This window comes from Schistocerca americana, chromosome 10, assembly GCF_021461395.2.
Source record: "Schistocerca americana isolate TAMUIC-IGC-003095 chromosome 10, iqSchAmer2.1, whole genome shotgun sequence".
Taxonomy (NCBI): domain Eukaryota; kingdom Metazoa; phylum Arthropoda; class Insecta; order Orthoptera; family Acrididae; genus Schistocerca; species Schistocerca americana.
The window spans coordinates 191,087,838-191,110,288 of NC_060128.1; the positions used below are offsets into that span (position 1 = coordinate 191,087,838).

The window sequence follows — 22,451 nt, forward strand, 5'->3', positions numbered from 1 at the left end:
TTTTTGACTGCACAGTTTACAAATTGTTTCACATTTGTGTCCTAAAATGTAGCAAAGTTTTTGTGATTACGTAGTTTTACACCTATGTATATTCTATACACTATACTTAGTTCCTGAAAAGGCCTCCTTTACGTATTATAAGACAGAGATTTGATGTCCTTTTACAAGCCACGCTGATCAATTAACTGAATATGAGAAGGACGATACATTCGTTTACATCGGCTGCTGATCTGTTGGGCCAAAGAACGTGATACGAGTAGAGATATGGCACACTTCTGGGTTACTTCAAAGGCTCTTCTATATATTAGAGATGAATTCATATAGTTAAACATTTCATTGTTTAAGTCTGAATGGTAACTGCCAATGAAGGATTTTTTCTCTGTCAGTTAATTATTATTTCTATCATTTTAAATTACTGGAGTTGAATAAAATTTTGGGTTCTTCATAGTACAACTCCTATAATTTGAAGTGATAGAAATAATAACTCACTGACAGAGAAAATTCATCATTGGCCGTTATCATTCAAACATAAATAAGTAAATGTCTAACTGTATAAATTTATCTGTACTATTTAGAAGTACATTTGAAGTAACAGCACAAGTGTGCCATTTCTGTACACATGTCACGTTCTTTGGCACATCAGATCAGCAGCCGATGAAATCAAAGGTGTCCGCCTTCTTGTACTTAGTAAAGTTCATTGATCAGCATGGATTGTAAAAGAAAACGAAATCTCTATCGTACAATATCCAAAAGAAGGCTTTTCAGGAAGTAAGTACAATCTATACAATACACATAAGTGTAAAATTATGTAATCACAAAAAACTTCGCTACATTTTAGGATACAAATGTAAAACTGTTTGTAAACTGTGCAATCACAAAAACTATGTTATATTTTAGGACATAAATGTAAAACTTGCAAATAAGTCAATGCTGCCATCTGACGATGCTAGCGTTGACGAAACTAGTAACGGCATAATAAAATCATTTTAAAAAAAAACTTGTGGTGGTTTTTTCTATTTCCTACAGTGTAATTTACTAAAACAGCTGCGGTGTTCTGCATCCGAAATGGATAAAAGAAAGGAAATTCGTGGATTTTAGCGCATATCGAGTGACGAAGGATCGGACGAATCAAATAACAGCCCCTGTTTTGGCATTAAACTGCGACAGAATCCACAAAAAAGATAGAAAACAAAAGTAATAACTGTAAATGAAAACTGTGTGTCACAAACAACAGAAGAAATTGAGCCAGTTGCGAAACATGCGCATACGCAGCATGAAGAAAAGCGTGCAGGCGGAAGAAGCGGGAGTTTAAATGTCTAGAACAGCCTGGGACTTCCTTTCAGGCACTACCTCACCTCCTACCTTCTGAATTTCACGGAAATTTTCGGATGTAAGTTGGTGTATTACGCTGTAAATTACACTTCACGCAAAGCTAAAAAACAAGTCTGATGCACACCATTCTGTGCAAGTGGACTGCATCTTTGCTTACAACGTTTGGTTATCTAAGAACTAGTGCCCCTTGTGGACGCTAGTCAGTTGTTTCCTCAAGATGGTCCAGTGTGCCGAAAACTAGTTACAAATAAACAAAAATCAGGAGATCAGAAACAGTTCACTTATTATCCATCTTACATTTTTTTTATTATACTGGAAACGTAAGAAACACGTCAATTGACACGATCAGTGTAACAAACAATTCGCGTGGCACTGTCGCAGGTTGTTAGTTAGTTAATTAGTTGGATGTTCCACGGATCATTTTGTACCACAAATCGTAATAATACGGAACGAGTCATTTTACATTCCGACCGCAGTTTAATTTGTAAATATGTCCACATGCTGAACATTAGACTTATTTGTCTTTTTTGTTTTTCTTTTAAATATACAGAGGTCAGTTATTAATTTCTACCAACCACCATTTACTCACTCTTCAACGGAATGGATGGACTTGTCAAAGAGGATCATTTTCACTTTGTTTCCAAATTTTACAGTGCTTTCTGTCAGACATTTTGTATCACTGTGTAAATTACCGAAATTTTTTGTTGCAGTATTGCGCTCTTCTTTTTGCGCTAAAGACAACCTCAGTGTGTAGTAATAAACCTCACTTTTACTCCTGGTATTGTAATTATGTACATCGTTGTCCCTTCAGGACTGTAGTGGTCTATTAACAACGACTTCATGAGGGAATACTGTAAGTATATCACGAAGCAGGTCAGAATGCCCAGTATGAGAGATGTCTACAAGGACACAGTCTACTGACTGGTTTGATGCGGCCCGCCACGAATTCCTTTCCTGTGCTAACCTCTTCATCTCAGAGTAGCACTTGCAACCTACGTCCTCAATTATTTGCTTGACGTATTCCAATCTCTGTCTTCCTCTACAGTTTTTGCCCTCTACAGCTCCCTCCAGTACCATGGAAGTCATTCCCTCATGTCTTAGCAGATGTCCTATCATCCTGTCCCTTCTCCTTATCAGTGTTTTCCACATATTCCTTTCCTCTCCGATTCTGCGTACAACCTCCTCAATCCTTACCTTATCAGTCCACCTAATTTTCAACATTCGCCTATAGCACCACATCTCCAATGCTTCGATTCTCTTCTGTTCCGGTTTTCCCACAGTCCATGTTTCACTACCATACAATGCTGTACTCCAGACGTACATCCTCAGAAATTTCTTCCTAAAATTAAGGCCGGTATTTCATATTAGTAGACTTTTCTTGGCCAGAAATGCCTTTTTTGCCATAGCGAGTCTGCTTTTGATGTTCTCCTTGCTCCGTCCGTCATTGGTTATTTTACTGTCTAGGTAGCAGAATTCCTTAACTTCATTGACTTCGTGACCATCAATCCTGATGTTAAGTTTCCCGCTGTTCTCATTTCTACTACTTCTCATTACCTTCGTCTTTCTCCGATTTACTCTCACACCATACTGTGTACTCATTAGACTGTTCATTCCGTTCAGCAGATCATTTAATTTTTCTTCACTTTCACTCAGGATAGCAATGTCATCAGCGAATCGTATCATTGATATTCTTTCACCTTGTATTTTAATTCCACTCCTGAACCTTTATTTTATTTCCATCATTGCTTCCTTGATGTACAGATTGAAGAGTAGAGGCGAAAGGCTACAGCCTTGTCTTACACCCTTCTTAATACGAGCACTTCGTTCTTGATCGTCCACTCTTATTATTCCCTCTTGGTTGTTGTACATATTGTATATGACCCGTCTCTCCCTATAGCTTACCCCTACTATTTTCAGAATCTCGAACAGCTTGCACCATTTTATATTGTCGAACGCTTTTTCCAGGTCGATAAATCCTATGAAAGTGTCTTGATTTTTCTTTAGCGTTGCTTCCATTATTAGCCGTAACGTCAGAATTGCCTCTCTCGTCCCTTTACTTTTCCTAAAGCCAAACTGATCGTCACCTAGCGCATTCTCAATTTTCTTTTCCATTCTTCTGTATATTATTCTTGTAAGCAGCTTCGATGCATGTGCTGTTAAGCTGATTGTGCGATAATTCTCGCACTAGTCAGCTCTTGTCGTCTTCGGAATTGTGTGGATGATGCTTTTCCGAAAGTCAGATGGTATGTCGCCAGACTCATACATTCTACACACCAACGTGAATAGTCGTTTTGTTGCCACTTCCCCCAATGGTTTTAGAAATTCTGAATGAATGTTATCTATCCCTTCTGCCGTGTTTGACCGTAAGTCCTCCAAAACTCTTTTAAATTCCGATTCTAATACTGGATCCCCTATCTCTTCTAAATCGACTCCTTTTTCTTCTTCTATCACATCAGACAAATCTTCACCCTCATAGAGGCTTTCAGTGTATTCCCGTTGCACTCTTAATGTTACCACCGTTGCTTTTAATGTCACCAAAGGTTGTTTTGACTTTCCTGTATGCTGAGTCTGTCCGTCCGACAATCATATCTTTTTCGATGTCTTCACATTTTTCCTGCAGCCATTTCGTCTTAGCTTCCCTGCACTTCCTATTTATTTCATTCCTCAGCGACTTGTATTTCTGTATTCCTGATTTTCCCGGAACATGTTTGTACTTCCTCCTTTCATCAATCAACTGATTTCTTCTGTTACCCATGGTTTCTTCGCAGCTACCTTCTTTGTACCTATGTTTTCCTTCCCAACTTCTGTGATGGCCCTTTTTAGAGATGTCCATTCCTCTTCAACTGTACTGCCTACTGCGCTATTCCTTATTGCTGTATCTATAGCGTTAGAGAACTTCAAACGTATCTCGTCATTCCTTAGCACTTCCATATCCCACTTCTTTGCGTATTGATTCTTCCTGACTAATGTCTTGAACTTCAGCCTACTCTTCATCACTACTATATTGTGATCTGAGTCTATATCTGCTCCTTGGTACGCCTTACAATCCAGTATCTGATTTCGGAATCTCTGTCTGACCATGATGTAATCTAATTGAAATCTTCCCGTATCTCCCGGCCTTTTCCAAGTATACCTCCTCCTCTTGTGATTCTTGAACAGGGTATTCGCTATTACTAGCTGAAACTTGTTACAGAACTCAATTAGTCTTTCTCCACTTTCATTCCTCGTCCCAAGCTTATATTCTCCTGTAACCTTTTCTTCTACTCCTTCCCCTACAACTGCATTACAGTCGCCCATTACTATTAGATTTTCGTCCCCCTTTACATACTGCATTACCCTTTCAGTATCCTCATACACTTGCTCTATCTGTTCATCTTCAGCTTGCGACGTCGGCATGTATACCTGAACTATCGTTGTCGGTGTTGGTCTGCTGTCGATTCTGATTAGAACAACCCGGTCACTGAACTGTTCACAGTAACACACCCTCTGCCCTACCTTCCCATTCATAACGAATCCCACACGTGTTATACCATTTTCTGCTGCTGTTGATGTTACCCGTACTCATCTGACCAGAAATCCTTGTCTTCCTTCCACTTCACTTCACTGACTCCTACTAAATCTAGATTGAGCCTTTGCATATCCCTTTTCAGATTTTCTAGTTTCCCTACCACGTTAAAAGTTCTGACATTCCACGCCCCGACTCGTAGAACGTTATCCTTTCGTTGATTATTCAATCTTTTTCTCATGGTAACCTCCCCCTTGGCAGTCCCCTCCCGGAGGTCCGAATCGGGGGACTATTCCGGAATCTTTTGCCAATGGAGAACCGAGCGGGGTGGCGCAGTGGTTAGACACTGGACTCGCATTCGGGAGGACGACGGTTCAATCCCGCTTCCGGCCATCCTGATTTAGGTTTTCCGTGATTTCCCTAAATCACTCCAGGCAAATGCCGGGATGGTTCCTCTGAAAGGGCACGGCCGACTTCCTTCCCAATCCTTCCCTAATCCGATGAGACCGATGACCACGCTGTCTGGTCTCCTTCCCCAAACCAACCAACCAACCATCTTTTGCCAATGGAGAGATCATCATGACACTTCTTCAATTACAGGCCACATGTCCTGTGGATACACGTTACGTGTCTTTAATGCAGTGGTTTCCATTGCCTTCTGAATCCTCATGTCGTTGATCATTGCTGATTCTTCCGCCTTTAGGGGCAATTTCCCACCCCTAGGACAAGAGAGTGCCCTGAACCTCTATCTGGTCCTCCGCCCTCTTTGACAAGGCCGTTGGCAGAATGAGGCTGACTTCTTATCGCCGGAAGTCTTCAACCGCCAATGCTGATTATTTATCAAAATTTAGGCAGTGCCGGGGATCGAACCCGGGACCGAAGACGTCTTACGGCACGTTTTTCAGCTATCATGACTTTCTTTCTTAAAAATTAGTCACTGCAGAACAGTATTCTATATGGTGTTATCGAATAAAAATATGCAGAATTTGTCAACTTAACGATTTGTCTCTCCCAAAGATCTGCAAATGTTGTAACAACAACGACGCTGTACTATTGTACATGTAAGTAAATTTTTTTTTCATCTGATTTTTCGATATACTAGTGTAATTGATGTTCTGATTTTATTTCTTTTTTGTTTCATGTCATTGTGTTAAGAAAACTGTAAACGAGTTTCAATGTGAATATTAATGTTTATGTCAAATGTCAAGTAATATTGTAATAGAATTGAAATGTAACAAATGTTGAAACTGTTGTAAGATGTTTAAAATTGTAACTGTGCGTCTGGTCCATACGTAGGCAATGTGTTAGGATATGTAGAATGCAAAACCTCGGGTGAATACCCTGTCTGTAAGGGGGCGGTAAAAGGTGGATGGCAGGCGAGCGCGGGGAAATGCGCACGTGCACTGCACGGCACAACGGGCTCAACAGTAGTTGGAGTTTTGGCATTGGTCTGAGCAACACGTTCTGGAGCGAGGAGGCTCTCCTGGAAGACGTAGTTTCACTGAGCCTCGGGTGTGCTGTTCCAACGCCCACACAGCATGGCAAAATTCAATAGGCACTAAATGGAAAGTATTGCGGCGCTAAGAAGAATTAAAGTGCCGATGCGTCAAGAGCCATAGCTGTGGTTGTGTAAGTGGTCTGTGCCTCGCCATCTCACCGCCCGCCAACCGCCGCATCGATACAAGCAGGTTGAAACTTTTAGTACTGTATTCGTGTGGACCATAGAGTGAACTGTTCAATAATAACCTGAATTTTACCAGAACTTTCCCATCATTTAATTATCCTCACAACTAACCTAGACAGGGTCCTTTCCAAATGTTGTGCAATCCGAGTGTCCCGAAACGAAAAATTAAATTTTATGTTAATAATAATTACTTGCAGACCTAGCTATGTCAGAATGGTGTTTAAAGAACTGTTTTGTTGATGAGCCAGTAACTGAATAACGAAGGTCTAACAAAGTTGAAAGATAACTTTAATATTGATATAGTAATGAAGTTTAATTATTTCGAGACAGATATAAAGGTATTTAAATGAGCAGTAAATAAGACAAAAAGAGTAGTAACTCATATACTGGGAATCTTGAACACATAATAAACTCAGTAATCAATTTTTTTAATACAGTGATCATAACAGTTTCAGGGTCCTCCCCCCCCTTTTTTTTTATTCATTTGAATTCTGAAGTGTTCTAAATTGGTTTGACCAGCAAAAGTTAAAGTCAATATAAAAGCTAAAATTTATCAGTGTTTTATCTTTATCAAAATTGACATTTAGTGTGTGGCTCGAAAGTGCTATTTCTAGGGTAACCTATGCCCGATTTTAATCAGATTAATAGACAGTATAATGTTTTGTAGTATACATTGTAGTGTAGTGTTATGTATTTATGGGTTTTCCATATCAGTACAGAACGTGAAACTATCAGTTCAATAGATTTTCTGGTTCTAAAATTCTACTATATTATGCAGTGTTACTACGTGTTGTTTTGCATGAACATACACCAACTTGTACTGGGAAGAAACTCAGTTAATGCCTAATTAGGCTGGCGACCGTATTATTATTAAATTGGTAGCATCTTCAGTGTTGCTTTTGGTCCATCCTGACGTGTAGTTGCATTTCGGACTTGCTTGACGGATCATTGGTATTACAGAGTGTGTGTAAGTCTGATTTGCCACCATTTAGGTGTACGCGTTCGATATCTGTATGAAAATCCTCTCTCATGAAGTGAACCCCAATCGATTACCATGGATCAGGCTTTAACGAGTATTGTGTGCTCCACGCGCACGCTACAATGTGCCTGCTCTAAGCACATTTTGGAACTCCAAAGACAACTATTTCCAGTTTCAATTCTCATAAGTACGGACAAATAAGAATTTACTATGCGTTACACTTACCACTGGTGTAGTACCCACAGATGTGCAGAAACAAATACGTTGCCTCTTTTTATAATTATAGGTGAGACCATCTGCAGAAAACCAGTCAGTGATACTTTTAAGAGCTTTGTTTACCATTTCAGCTGTTTCTCTGTGTACACTTGGAATGATTACAAAGCTAGTACGACCTATAAATAGAAATATTTCTGCTTGTTGTATATTCGACAGGAGATCGTTTACATTTATTAGGAACAATAGTGGACCTAAGATTCAGCCCTGGGGAACGCGACAGGTGATTTCTACCCAGCCAGAATAATATCCCCAGACTACATTGGTTGGGTTAATAAGTAAAACGTCCTGAATTCTTTCGATTAGATGTGGCATTATCAAGCGATTGGCTATACCATCAGTCCCATAGAACTTCAGTTTGCCCACGAGAATACTATGATTTCTATGATTTACACTGTCAAATGTTTCAGATAGGTCGCAGTAAACTTCAACAGACGGTATTTTATTATTTAATGCTTGAAAAATTTGGCTTGTGAATGTGTAAATGGAACTGATTGAAGGACGGTGAGACGAAAAATAGATGTTGGACATACACGGGTATTGGAAGTCCACACCTCATCTTAGAATGTTGAGGTCGGGGACTTGTCCACTGCGCACACTAGGGCAGGCTGCGAAATGTGGTAGATCACCTCAAAGAGTACAATGCAAGGAGACAATATTTCGGAGAACGCTCTTCGGTGCACCATGTTGGAACATGGCCTTTATAGCAAACCACCCCCACGTGCTCCCATGTCGACCTAATGGCATCGTCAGAGCTTGCCTTTCGCGTATAATGACCGAATTTTGGCAGTGGGTCTGTGATAGTAATTGAGGACACCACAGCTGAAGACTTCGCGAACATTATTCCAGACCACTTGAGTTCCTTTACGCTAGATGCCTTTCCCAACAGCCAGATTACTATCGAGAAGCGCCGCTCTTATAATAGCCAGGATTCTTACTGAAAATAACTTCAATGTCATCGATGAAAGCGAGCGCACTGAAATGAATCGCTGGTGAAGGCTGAAAATTTGTGCCGTACCGGGGCTCTAACGCAGATACTCTGCCTCTCTAGCATGGTTGCCTTAACCGCCTTGGTCATCCGGTCTCAAATTCTCGACCTGTCACGCAAACATACACGCACTGACGGATATAAAATCGCATCACCAAAAAATAATGAATATAGAATAATGAAATTTCGGAGACACATTTGTCTAGGTCGATTTTTAAGTGATTAACACTGCAAGATGAGAAGTTAATATAAGTGCGATATAAACCATTGCAAATGTGAAATGCTGGTCCGTTAGTAACTGGTGTAGCCGCCACAATGTTGAACGCTAGCATGCAGTCGTGCATACATTGTGTTGCATATATGCCGAATGGCAGTTTGTGGGATGGAGTTCCACATCTGTTGCACCTTGTCGATCAGTACAGGGACGGTTAACCCCTTCAGCCCTGAATAATTTAAAAAAATAGAAGTAAAAAATTCATGCATTTCTTTATATATACAGGGTTATTACAAATGATTGAAGCGATTTCACAGCTCTAAAACTTTATTATTTGAGATATTTTCACAATGCTTTGCACACACATACAAAAACTCAAAAAGTTTTTTTAGGCATTCACAAATGTTCGATATGTGCCCTTTTAGTGATTCGGCAGACATTAGGCCGATAATCAAGTTCCTCCCACACTCGGCGCAGCATGTCCCCCCCATCAACGAATTCGAAAGCATCGTTGATGCGAGCTCGCAGTTCTGGCACATTTCTTGATAGAGGACGTTTAAACACTGAATCTTTCACATAACCCCACAGAAAGAAATCGCATGGGGTTAAGTCGGGAGAGCGTAGAGGCCATGACATGAATTGCTGATCATGATCTCCACCACGACCGATCCATCGGTTTTCCAATCTCCTGTTTAAGAAATGCCGAACATCATGATGGAAGTGCGGTGGAGCACCATCCTGTTGAAAGATGAAGTCGGCGCTGTCGGACTCGAGTTGTGGCATGAGCCAATTTTCCAGCATGTCCAGATACACGTGTCCTGTAACGTTTTTTTCACAGAAGAAAAAGGGGCCGTAAACTTTAATCCGTGAGATTGCACAAAACACGTTAACTTTTGGTGAATTGCGAATTTGCTGCACGAATGCGTGAGGATTCTCTACCACCCACATTCGCACATTGTGTCTGTTCACTTCGCCATTAAGAAAAAATGTTGCTTCATCACTGAAAACAAGTTTTGCATTGAATGCATCCTCTTCCATGAGCTGTTGCAACCGCGCCGAAAATTCAAAGCGTTTGACTTTGTCATCGGGTGTCAGGGCTTGTAGCAATTGTAAACGGTAAGGGTTCTGCTTTAGCCTTTTCCGTAAGATTTTCCAAACCGTCGGCTGTGGTACGTTTAGCTCCCTGCTTGCTTTATTCGTCGACTTCCGCGGGCTACGCGTGAAACTTGCCCGCACGCGTTCAACCGTTTCTTCACTCACTGCAGGCCGACCCGTTGATTTCCCCTTACAGAGGCATCCAGAAGCTTTAAACTGCGCACACCATTGCCGAATGGAGTTAGCAGTTGGTGGATATTTGTTGAACTTCGTCCTGAAGTGTCATTGCACTGTAATGACTGACTGATGTGAGTGCATTTCAAGCACGACATACGCTTTCTCGGCTCCTGTCGCCATTTTGTCTCACTGCGCTCTCAAGAGCTCTGGCGGCAGAAACCTGAAGCGCGGCTTCAGCTGAACAAAACTTTATGAGTTTTTCTACGTATCTGTAGTGTGTCGTGACCATATGTCAATGAATGCAGCTACAGTGAATTTATGAAATCGCTTCAATTATTTGTAATAGCCCTGTACATGGATACATTTATTGCATGTTTGAGTAAAATTAAAAATTTGTCATCCTAGGTTCAAATATTAAAAGAAATTGTCCAGTAAACTAGACATTGGGTCTGGAAGGTAGCTGAAGGTGGAATAAGCTCAGTGTTTACAGATATCTCTGTCTCAACAAACACACACGGACACACGCACATTATATATAGACTTTGTGATCAAATGTATCCGGCCACACGCAAACACATACGTTTTTCATATAAGGTGCATTGTGCTGCCACCTACTGCCAGGTACTCCACATCAGCGACCTCTGTAGTCATTAGGCATCGCGAGAGAGGAGAATGGTGCGCTCGGCGGAACACATAGACTTCGAACGTGGCCAAGTGATTGGGTTTCACTTGTGTCATGCATGAGTATGCGAGATTTATACACTCCTAAACATCCCTAGGTCCACTGTTTCCGATTTGATAGTGAAGTGGAAACGTGAAGGGATACGTACAGCACAAAAGCGTACAGGCCGACCTCGTCTGTTGACTGACAGAGACCACCGACAGTTGAAGAGGGTCGAAATGTGTAGTAGGCAGGCATCTTTCCAGATCTAAGATACAGCAATAGAGCGCTTCGAAAACTTCCCAGAGAAAGGTGTTTTTTGCACGTAAAATCTAAACGAATGGAGATTTTTTCAAACGCTTAAAACATCTAAGATCAAGGACCGATATATCATCAGTCTCCCTCCTATCCGGTGTTACTTAAGGTGCACATACCAATGGTGCCATTAGGTGAGCATTAATTTCAGCCCAATTAAAAATCTTTCGCGACAGAAATTAATCGATTCGCACAATTTGCCTCGGCACCAACTACAAATCTAGCTTAATATACTGTAAAAGAGCTACAGTAAGACAGATGTTGGAATGGCTGCAGAAATGGCCGCGGTCTGGACTCAACCAAAAATTTTTTCACCCCATGTTCCTCGCTGAGATATGAACCAAGCACTGAGATCTCCCCCTCCCCCTCCCCCCCCCCCCCCCAGAATCCCGATTCTGCGCGCGGGTTTTTCACAGCTATTCTTTTTCACCGATTCCGCGCTGTAACGGTAAAGTTGCTGTGGCCACATAACGAAAATTCAAAATAGGAGATGCGAACCATCTTGATCCAGTTCTGAGCTATTAAAAGTAGCTTCCACCCGACAATTTACTTCTTTTTATTTTTTGGTACGTTTACCACTTGCAGCTTCCAACTCGCCGAATGTATTTTGAGAGCTTAGTTTCTAGTGCTTCACCAAGTCAGCTTTTATTACGCCAAACCCTGTTACCAGACGAAGGCATTAAAATATGCACGACATCGCTAAACAAGATCAGATGCGAAGTTTTATAAAGAAAACAGTGTTATAGGTGCCAACGGTGTTGAAAACGTTGAAAAGTGGTGAGTTAAGTTTATTTCCTGTTTCTCAACTTGGAGGCATTTTAATTAGTGGAAATTTTGGCTGCTTATTTTTTTCTATTCACCCGAAATTCGTCAACTGACCTGAGTGATTTTCGGCTTTCTGATCTATAATTTTGGGGATCAGCCTATCATTATTGGTATGTGAGTAAAAATATCATTTTCAACTATTTTCTGGTTGTAGTTCCTAACAGATTGGATACACTGTATTTAACGATATGGGAATGTAGTTGCAGATCATCAAATTAAAAAGTTGACATCCATAGTTTTATTCATTATATCTAAGGAAATATCCTTCCGTGTTAGGAGACGTAAAAAGTTTTGTATACTTTCTGTAAAATTCAGTTCTAGCCGGGTATTCGTAGATCATCAAAACGATCATATGCGACAATTCCGGACGTACCCACACATGACAAGAGGTCTGAACGCATAATGCACCTACGAACATTGTCTACACCTCCATTTACATCTACAAGGAAACTGTGCACATCACATTTAAGTGCCTGGCAGAGGATTCATCGAACTACCCCCAGAATAATTCTCTGTTATTCCAGTCTCGTACAGCGGGAGGAAAAAACGAACACTTGTATCTTTTGGTGCGAGTTCTGATTTGCCTTATTTTATTATGGTGATCGTTTGTCCCTATGTACGTCGGCGCGAATAAAATATTTTCGCATTCGGAGGAGATAGTCGGTAATCGAAATTTCGTGAGAAGATTCCGCCGCAGCGGAAACACATTACTTCAAAGCCTGTATCATTTAGGGACACTCTCTCCCCCATTTCGCGATAATACAAAACTTGCTGCCCTTCTTTGTACTTTCTCGGTGTACTCCGTTAATCCTATCTGGTAAGGGCCCCACACCGTGCAGCAGTATTCTAAAAGAGGACAGACAAGCGTAGTATAGGCAGTCTTTTTAGTAGATCTGTTACACTTTCTAAGTGTTCTGCCAATAAAACGCAGTATTTGTTTAGCCGCCGCAACAACATTTTCTGTATCTTCATTCCAATTTAAGTTTCTCGTAATAATTCCTAAGTGTTTAGTTGAATTTTCGGCTTTTAGATTTGACTGATTTATCGTATAACCGAAGTTCAACGGATTCATTTTAGAAGTCATGTGAATGAGCTCACACTTTTCACTATTTAAGGTCAGTTGCCAATTTCCGTTCCATAAATCGTTTTGCAATTTATTTTCACCTTCTGATGACTTTACCAGTCGATAAACGACAGCATGATCTGCATACAACCTAAGACGGCTGCTCAGTTGGTCTCTTAAATTGTTTATATGGATGAGGAACAGCAAAGGGCCTGTAATACTACCTTGGGAAACGCCAGAAATCACTTTTGTTTTACTGGATGATTTTCCGCCAATTTCTACGAACTGTGACGTCTATCACAGGAAATTACGAATCCAGTCACATAACTGAAGCGATATTATATAAGCACGTAATTTCACTGCAAGCCGCTTGTGTGGTACAGTGTCAAAAGCATACTGGAAATACGCAATCAATTCGAAAGCCTGAGTCAGTAGCACTCAATACTTCGTGTGAGTAAAGAGTTAGTTGTGTCTCACAAGAACGATGTTTTCTAAATCCGCGTTGACTGTGTGTCAATAGACCGTTTTCTTCGAGGTAATTCATAACGTTCGAACACAATAGATGTTCCGTAATGCTGCTACATATCGACGTTAACGATATGCACCTGTAATTCAGTGGATTACTACTACTTCCTTTCTTGAATACTGGTGTGACCTGTGCAACTCTGCAGTCTTTTGGAATGTCGACTATAGTCGTTTTAGTGGTCCACGTACGAAAGGTGTGGGAAGGCACAACGTTGCATGTGGTTGCTGACGTACAAATATTTGGATGCGGTACACTGATAAGTCAACCTTTTGTGACACTGTACTCCTTCCGTACGAATCTTGTATCAGAGGTGCTTTCGGCCCTGACTAAATTTTTATTGATGACAATGTACGACCACATCGAAGAGTGCAAGTGGAGCAGGCCTTGGAACGAGAGGACATTTGGTGAATGTACTGGAGGGGTATTATAGCACGCGCACATCCACCAACGACCATCCAATTGTTGTCAGACGCGCTGGTGGGGGAATACAATGCCCTGCCACAAGAACTCAAAATCAACCTTCTTGTGGCCAGCATGGGAGGGCCATGCACTGCCGTCTTTGGTGATTACACCGCACATTAAGAAACATGTCCCGCATTTTGTAATATCCTGGGGTCCATCATAAACCGCGACGACTTCAGCCTAATTATTGTCTTTGAATAAAAGTGCCATTCCTTTTCGTCTCTCTCCGCATTTCTTTCAGTTACCTTCTGTACTATACCATAGCAGTTCTTTCTGTGTGTGGTCCACGTTTCATCGAGCAATCTTACTTGGCAGTACCACATCACGCGAAAGTTACTTTCGTCCTTAAGTTTTGCCGAGCAGTGTATTTAGGAATTTCAGTTTCTAAATGAAATCCATCAAAGAAATCCCTGGAAATGTCATTACTAGCATAAAAACAAGCTTTTGACAATGTTGACTGGAATACTTTCTTTCAAATTCTAGAGGTGGCAGGGGCAAAATACAGGCAGCGAAAGGCTATTTACAATTTGTACAGAAACCAGATGGGAGTTATAAGAGTCGAGGGGCATGAAAGGGAAGCAGTAGTTGGGAAGGGAGTGAGACAGGGTCGCAGCCTCTCCCCGATGTTATTCAATCTGTATATTGAGCAAGCAGTTAAGGAAATAAAAGGAAAATTCGGAGTAGGTATTAAAATCCATGGAGAAGAAATAAAAACTTTGAGGTTCGCCGATGACATTGTAGTTCTGTCAGAGACAGCAAAGGACTTGGAAGAGCAGTTGAACGGAATAGACAGTGTCTCGAAAGGAGGATATAAAATGAACATCAACAAAAGCAAAACGAGGATAATGGAATGTAGTCGAATTAAGTCGGATGATGCTGAGGGAATTAGATTAGGAAATGAGACACTTAAAGTAGTAAAGAAGTTTTGATATTTGGGAAGCAAAATAACTCATGATGGCCGAAGTAGAGAGGATATAAAATGTAGACTGGCAATGACAAGGAAAGCGTTTCTGCAGCAGAGAAATTTGTTAACATCGAGTATAGATTTCAGTGTGAGGAAGTCGTTTCTGAAAGTATGTGTATGGAGTGTAGCCATGTATGGAAGTGAAACATAGACGATAAATAGTTTGGACAAGAAGAGAATAGAAGCTTTCGATATGTGGTGCCACAGAAGAATGCTGAAGATTAGATGGGTGGTTCACATAACTAATGAGGAGACATTGAACAGAATTGGGGAGAAGAGGAGTTTGTGGCACAACTTGACAAGAAGAAGGGACGGGTTGGTAGGACATGTTCTGAGGCATCAGGGGATCACAAATTTAGCATTGGAGGGCAGCGTGGAGGGTAAATATCGTAGAGGGAGACGAAGAGACGAATACACTAAGCAGATTCAGAAGGGTGTAGGTTGCAGTAAGTACCGGGAAATGAAGAAGCACAGGATAGAGTAGCATGGAGAGCTGCATCAAACCAGTCTCAGGACTGAAAACCACCACAACAACAAGAGCATAAAAACATATTTAAGAATAATACCAATTTTTTGAATTTAACATGTTAGTCCTGATTTGTCGCAGAATAACCCACTGACTACCAATAAAAAGTTTTCGTTCAGAAAATCTATGCTCAGGAATGAGAAGGTTAAAAGAACGTTAAACCAATAATTTCAATGAAACATAATAGCACACTTTCAATTCAATCGGTACCTGATGCATTAGATGACATTGTAATTCTGTCAGACAAGAACCGTCAGGCATTTCAGACACAATGAGTTCTGTATACTTTCGGTCAAATTTAGTTCCCGTGGTGCACGATATTCCCAACTCAGCGAATCATAACGTAAGAATGTCGTTTTCGGAATATTCTCTCGCCTCTTCGATAAATTTAGGCGCTCAATAACGCGAACGAGTTTCACGGTGGAATAACATAAGCGGGCACAGAGAATAAGATTTACGCCAAGGTAATAAATCAATGTTTACAGATTATTGCCGAAAATCTGTTATCTGAAGAACAAAATGGTTTTAGAAAAAGCAAGATTCTGCACTAATAATGTTTTCACACTTAAACAAATTGTAGAAAACCAAGAGAGTTCAATACGTAAAGACACATCGCATTTGTAGCCTTACAGAAAGTCGTCGAGGATGTAAATAGGAAAATCTTACGGAAAATATTAGGCAGGAATGGATATCGTCAGCAAATAATGAAGGTATCAGAAATCCTACATGGGGGTACAAAAATAAGAATAATAGCTAACTATGCTACGTCAGAAACATCGACTCCCAATAAACCAAGGGGTTCGATAAGGAGTAGCTTATTATCCATACTTTCGTAAGATGCGTGAAAACAACAATTTGTTCCGTGCTTGAGACTGCCACATGACGTATTTTTAATAAAATGCGTTTTTCAGACCATCTTCCAATTCTACAGTATAACGAAACATTGCTACAATTATGCATCTATAGACTGAACCAAATTTATAAAGAATGTAATACAAGTATGAAGATATCCGCTACAAAAACAAAAGCGATGGGTTTCAAAGTGGCGAAGGGGCTGGAGACTAAGATCGTATAGGAAACAAGACCACTGAACAATTAAGTCGCTTCAGTTACCGGGAAAATATTATAAGCTACCAGAATGAACTCAACACTGACAACAAACTGCATAAATATCAAATGATATGCTGAACAGTTAATGGAATAATGAAAAATAAAATGAGAAAAGACGCAAAAATCAAGTTTTAAGGTAATGGCAGCCTCCACATTGCTATTTGGAAATGTAACTTCGACAAGTACTAAAATGCGAGAAAGCAGAATCCAAGCGGCAGAAATGAAATTTCTGAGAGGAATAAAGGTTGCACAAGATTAGATAGACTAAGAAACGAAGACATAAGAGCAGAGCTAAGGATGTATTCTGTAAATGAAAAGATCAAGTCTAATCGCTGGCTAGAACATCTACGAAAAATGCCGAATACTGGATTCAAGACTATCAAAACAAGCCTTAAATTTCAAACCTATAGATACAAGATCCGTAGGAAGTCCAACAAAAAGATGGCTGGATACTTAGAACACGGAACAAATCCATAGCATAGACCCCACTGTAGAAAGAAGAAAAGTTTCACAGTGGCAAGTGTTGCAACTCTGTATAACAATATTGTGGCAGAATCGTTTCAAAACGTCCTCAGTTTTGGGCACAGAAAAAGACCCGGTGGGGGGGCAGCTGTCCCGCCCAGAGCAAAAATGAACTTCACATCTGACTCCCCATCCTGCCCCAGCACACACGCAGTCGCATCATTTCAGTATTAGTTTAAAGATAATTGGAACACGTAAGGGACACTGAGTAGTAGCGAGTATAGCGAAAGCCATGTGTCGTGAAATGTCAAACTATTACGTTGGTACATAACTTCCGCAGTTTTTTTGTTTTGAGTGTTACTATTCCGACTGCTATGGTTTTATTTACCGATTGTCATTTTTCATTTGTAGTTCACTGCTGTTATCTGAGCTACGTATTGTCATTTGGAGAATGTATATATGTATGTATATAAAGGGTGAGTCCGTGATGATTGTTACAAACTTTCTAGGATGATGGAGGCTGATAAATGTATCAATTCGAGGTAAGGGGCCCTTAACGGAAACATGTAGTGCTGTTGCTAATAACGCAGAGTAAGCAGCTTTGAAAGATGGCAGTATGTACAAGGACAAGAAAAAATGTCAAGTAAACATGGGTTCTAAAATGCGTACTTGAGGAGCTATGAACACTTAATGGTCTTTCCCTTGTGGGTGGCCACAGTCTAATAGATTTTTTTCAAATAAATTTCAGCCATTTGACTGGTAATGGTTCATTTATTTTACGCAATCATGATTTGGGCTTTGTGGCCATTCTCAAGTGCACGTTGAAATATTAAGACATGTCTGACCTGTCTGACTCATGTCATAGTCAAAAAAGACCAGAAATAGTTTTTTTTGACGAAGACACGACAGGTCAGACATATTTTAACATTTCAAAACGCACTTCAGTGATTCTCAGGTATTCACTGTAGAGCCCATGTTTATTGGACATTTGTTTCTCGTTTTCGTCCGTACTACCACCCACATTCTTAGCAATGCCTTCCAATGTTAGAGATATCAGAATGATTTTCGCTTGTCACTTTGGATCTGTTCGTTTCCGGCAAAAGGACCCGTAATTCACACTGGTACCTTTATTTGTCTCCATCACCCTTGGAAAGTCTGTAACATCATCACGGTATCCCCCTGTACGTACGTACATTTACAGTCGCCGGTGCCTACAGCTTTGACGCTCTGTAGCGGCTTTGGATGCCGTTTTCGAACACGGGTTCCTGTGTAACACTTTATCTACTAAGTCCCCTCTAGAACCTCTAGAAGTACGTAACATGAACTGTGAAACAGCCGGTATTGTTAATGACTGAATTCTGTTATGTGTATCTGTTGTGTTTACTGAGCTGCGGACGTATGCACCAACCCAGTATTTCGCCATTCGCACCCTGCTCGTTGGCTCAGCCGCGCTCTCAATGGACACGAGAATCGAGCTTTCGCCTCGAGACGAGATTAAAGTGCTTATGCAGAAAACTTTGTATTGTCGGCATCTACAGCTGCAGAATTTTAGCATGATGAAAAGATCGCCTCAGCTATACGATAAATCTTTATGATCCAGCTACTTTCTCAGCGTTAGAGCCACATCTTCATGGAAACACATGTATACAAACAAGTGTTAAGTTCTTAATTTATTTCACAACTCATTTCACATTTACTTTATAATTCATTTCAAAGGATAACCAGTAGGTGACATAACATTCGCTGTCTAATTGTGATAAAAATGTTCAACTGTGGAGAGGTTTGAAGTCCAATTTAAAATAGGACAGAATTCAGGATACATCATCCTGAAACAGGAATTCTAGACTAATAATAAGGAGGCAAACGATGTGGCTGTAAAACATAAAAGAAATAATAATGTGTAGGTGGAGAAAGCTACGTTCAGACTGGTAACGTAAAATACGTACCATAAAGCAGAGCTTGTATGATTGTACGATATGTAACGAAGGTCAGGTTTAGATAAAATGCTGCTCGCCAGATAAAACCATCTAGCTAAAAGGAGGACTGGGGAAAGGCAGAATGTAAGGAACATCGTCTGGATACAAGGAGAGCCTAAATGACTGTCCTTTTATGTAGCTGATGGTCTATTTTGTAAGCAGTGTTTTAGCTATACTCCAATATCGTTACTTGTCGTACAATCATATAAGCTCTGCTTCATTACATATATTTTACCTTACCAGATCAACGTACGTTTCATAACTTACCAGGTGTACCGGTATGAAATGAGCGTTAAGATACAAATGTGTCGATAGGGAACGAGCCTTAATTTTTTTTTGTTTGGTTGGTATGACCTGTCTAAGATATTTAGTATACATCACGTCATGGAACAAACATCATCATATGTTTTCATCGTGTTAACAATGTCGAATTTTGTACCAGAAAGTGATGATTTGCGGAAAGCATTAATTTTTTGTTTTCTTTTGAAAGAAAGTGCTGCAGAATCGCATCGATTGCTTGTCGAGGCATATGATGATCATGCTCTATCAGAAGCAACATGCAAAAGATGTTTTCGACGGTTCAGAAATAATTATTTTGATGTAAGAAATGAAGAACGTGAAAGACCACCAAAAAAGTTCGAAGACGCCGAATTGCAAGCAATTTTGGATGAAGATGAAACTTTGAGTCACAAGCAAATGGCAGCAATGCTAATTGTTGCACAACAAACAATTTCTGACCGTTTGAAAACTATGGGAAAGGTCCAAAAGTGTGGAACATGGGTGCCACATGAATTGAATGAAAGACAGATGGAAAACCGAAAAACCATTTGTCAAATTTTGCTTCAAAGACGTGAAAGAAAATCAATTTTCCATCCAATTGTTACTGGCGATGCACATGGATTTATTTTAAGTCCTAAATGGGAATAAATCACTGGTTAATCAGGAACAACCATCAACATCGACTGCAAAACCAGATCGATTCGGCAAGAAGACAATGCTCTGTGTTTGGTGGGATCAGAAAGGTGTGGTGTATCATGAGCTTCTAAAACCCGGTGAAACTGTGAACACTAATCGCTACAGACAACAAATGATCAATTTGTACTACGCATTGATCGAAAAAAGACCAGAAGACATGGCAAAGTAATTTTTTTACACGACAATGCACCTGCACACAAAGCAAAACTGGTTCAAGATACAATCAAAACACTTGGCTGGGAGCTGCTACCCCACCGGCCGTATTCACCAGACTTGGCCCCTTCCGACTACCATTTGTTTTCATCAATGGGACACGCATTGGCTGAGGAACACTTTGATTCCTACGAAGAAGTCAAAAATTGGGTGTCTGATTGGTTTGCTCCAAAAGACCAAATTTTTATTGGCGTGGTGTCCACAAATTACCGGAAAGGTGGTCAAAATGTATAGAAAGCAATGATCAGTACTTTGAATATAATGTTTTTACTTTTCAATTCAAAATTAGAGATTCATTTTCACAAAAAAACGCTCATTTCGTACCGGTACACCTGGTATACATCATACTTTTTATGTCCATCTGCCTTACGACTTTTCTCTTCTTCTAGGTTTCTTGTATCGGGATGATGTTCCAGACATTCTGCCCTATTTTAAATTGGACTACCAACCTCTCGACGGTTGAACTTTTGTATCACAATTAGACAAAGAATGCTGGGCTATCTATTGGCTATCGTATGAAATAAATTATAAAATAAATATGAGTACATAACTATTCTTTTATAGCTTCGTGTACAGTTCAACAACATTTTCACCGAAACAGGTCTACTCTGAATGGAGATGTATCAGTCCAAATGTGACTCTAACGCCGTGAAACTAGTAGGACCATACAGCTGAAGTGGTAAAGCGCTTATGCCTAAGAGCTGGACAGAGAGGGTGGGCTGCTGACCAGAGGCCGTGCCGGTCACGGGCTGCTCCTCTTCCAGGTACTCCTCGTCGTAGTCGTAGTCGTCGTCGCCCCCGCGGGGGCCGGCCAGCTGAGTGCGCGGCACGGCTGGGGGCGGCGTCTCGCTGCCCGCGCCCCCGCCCCCGGCCGCGACGACGACCGCCTGGGAGGCGGCGGCCCCGCGAGCCGCCATCATCGTCAGCAGCAGCGTCATCACTGCGAGCGGCACGGGCGCCGTCATGGCCGGCGCATGGCCGCCTCCGGCGCGCCCAGAGCTCTCGCCTTCCGCCCCCGGCTCGACGGCAGACGACGCCCCGCTACTACGACGGCGGCGGCGCTGGTGGCATCGCGGCCGCCTCAAAGCGCCGCGGCGCCCGAGCGAGCCAGCCGCATCGGGACGGAGGGGTTCGGGTCGGGACGGGACGGCACCTCGCGGCAGCGCACGCACGTCCGCGAGCCACGGCGGTCGCAGCACGACTGGCGGGCGGCGCGCTGCGGCACCGCCGAGCTTCCGCTGCGCCGCCGCGGCGCGGCAGCACCGTCTGCCCGCGGCGGCTGCCGATTGGCGCAGAGCGCGCCGCGCGCAGAGCTTCCGCTTCCCGCCGCTAGGAGGCAGCGCGTCGCGGGCCACCGTAAAGCTCTGTATAAAGGAAAGTATGCCGCCCTTGGTAGTTCAGGATTGGCTGATGCCGCGTCACATGACATTAGCAGCCATTGTGGATCCAAGCGTTACGCGTGAAGTAACGGACGTGTTGTGCATTTTAAGATTTTAATAGAATAATGCTTGAGTGCTGTGCTTTTGGCTGTTCATTTCGAGGTGAAAAGGAAGGAAAACTGTACAGAATTCCTTCCAAAGAGAGGGGTGCAACAAGAAGAAGAATATTGGTCGCAATGGGAAAGGTTGCAGGAACTCGACTTAACCTCTCAGTTAACTTTATTCATATCTGGCCTTTTGTTTTTTCCTGCTTTTTACATTGCTGTTAGTTTCCAATCCATTTGAACAACAAAAAAAAGTCAGATGAGCTAATAGGATGGTTTAAAGGTAATTTAATTACAAAATAGAAATCTTAGAGATAAAACTGCCACTGTTAGCATAAAATCAGAAAACAGTGAGTGGTACCGTACAAAGTTATCATGAATGATAAAAAATTTAACCTGATCGAATGCACAGTATGATTTAAACTTTTTTTTTACGATGCTCAAAATTATAAATTCTACTTTGTCCAACACATTATAATGTACAAAACTAAAAAAAAAACTTTTGGATGAGGCAAGTACTGAACCTAGTTCAGGAATGACTACCATTATGAGGAGACCGTTACTTCTGTTGCACCATTGTCGCTAATCTACATTGTATTAAAAGCAATACAGTTGTTACTGCTTCCTACAGCCTACTTGTGAT

The 22,451-nt window shown here is 41.3% G+C and overlaps 1 protein-coding gene across 1 annotated transcript in view; it reads right to left on the reverse strand.

Annotated features, from left to right (window-relative positions):
• LOC124552377 (AF4/FMR2 family member lilli) overlaps positions 1-21,290 on the reverse strand; it is a 717,562-nt gene extending 696,272 nt beyond the window's left edge. The window contains exon 1 of the mRNA XM_047126641.1: positions 21,053-21,290. Coding sequence (XP_046982597.1) covers positions 21,053-21,290 — 238 coding nt within the window. The remainder of the gene's footprint in view (positions 1-21,052) is intronic.
• Positions 21,291-22,451: the final 1,161 nt, after the last annotated feature.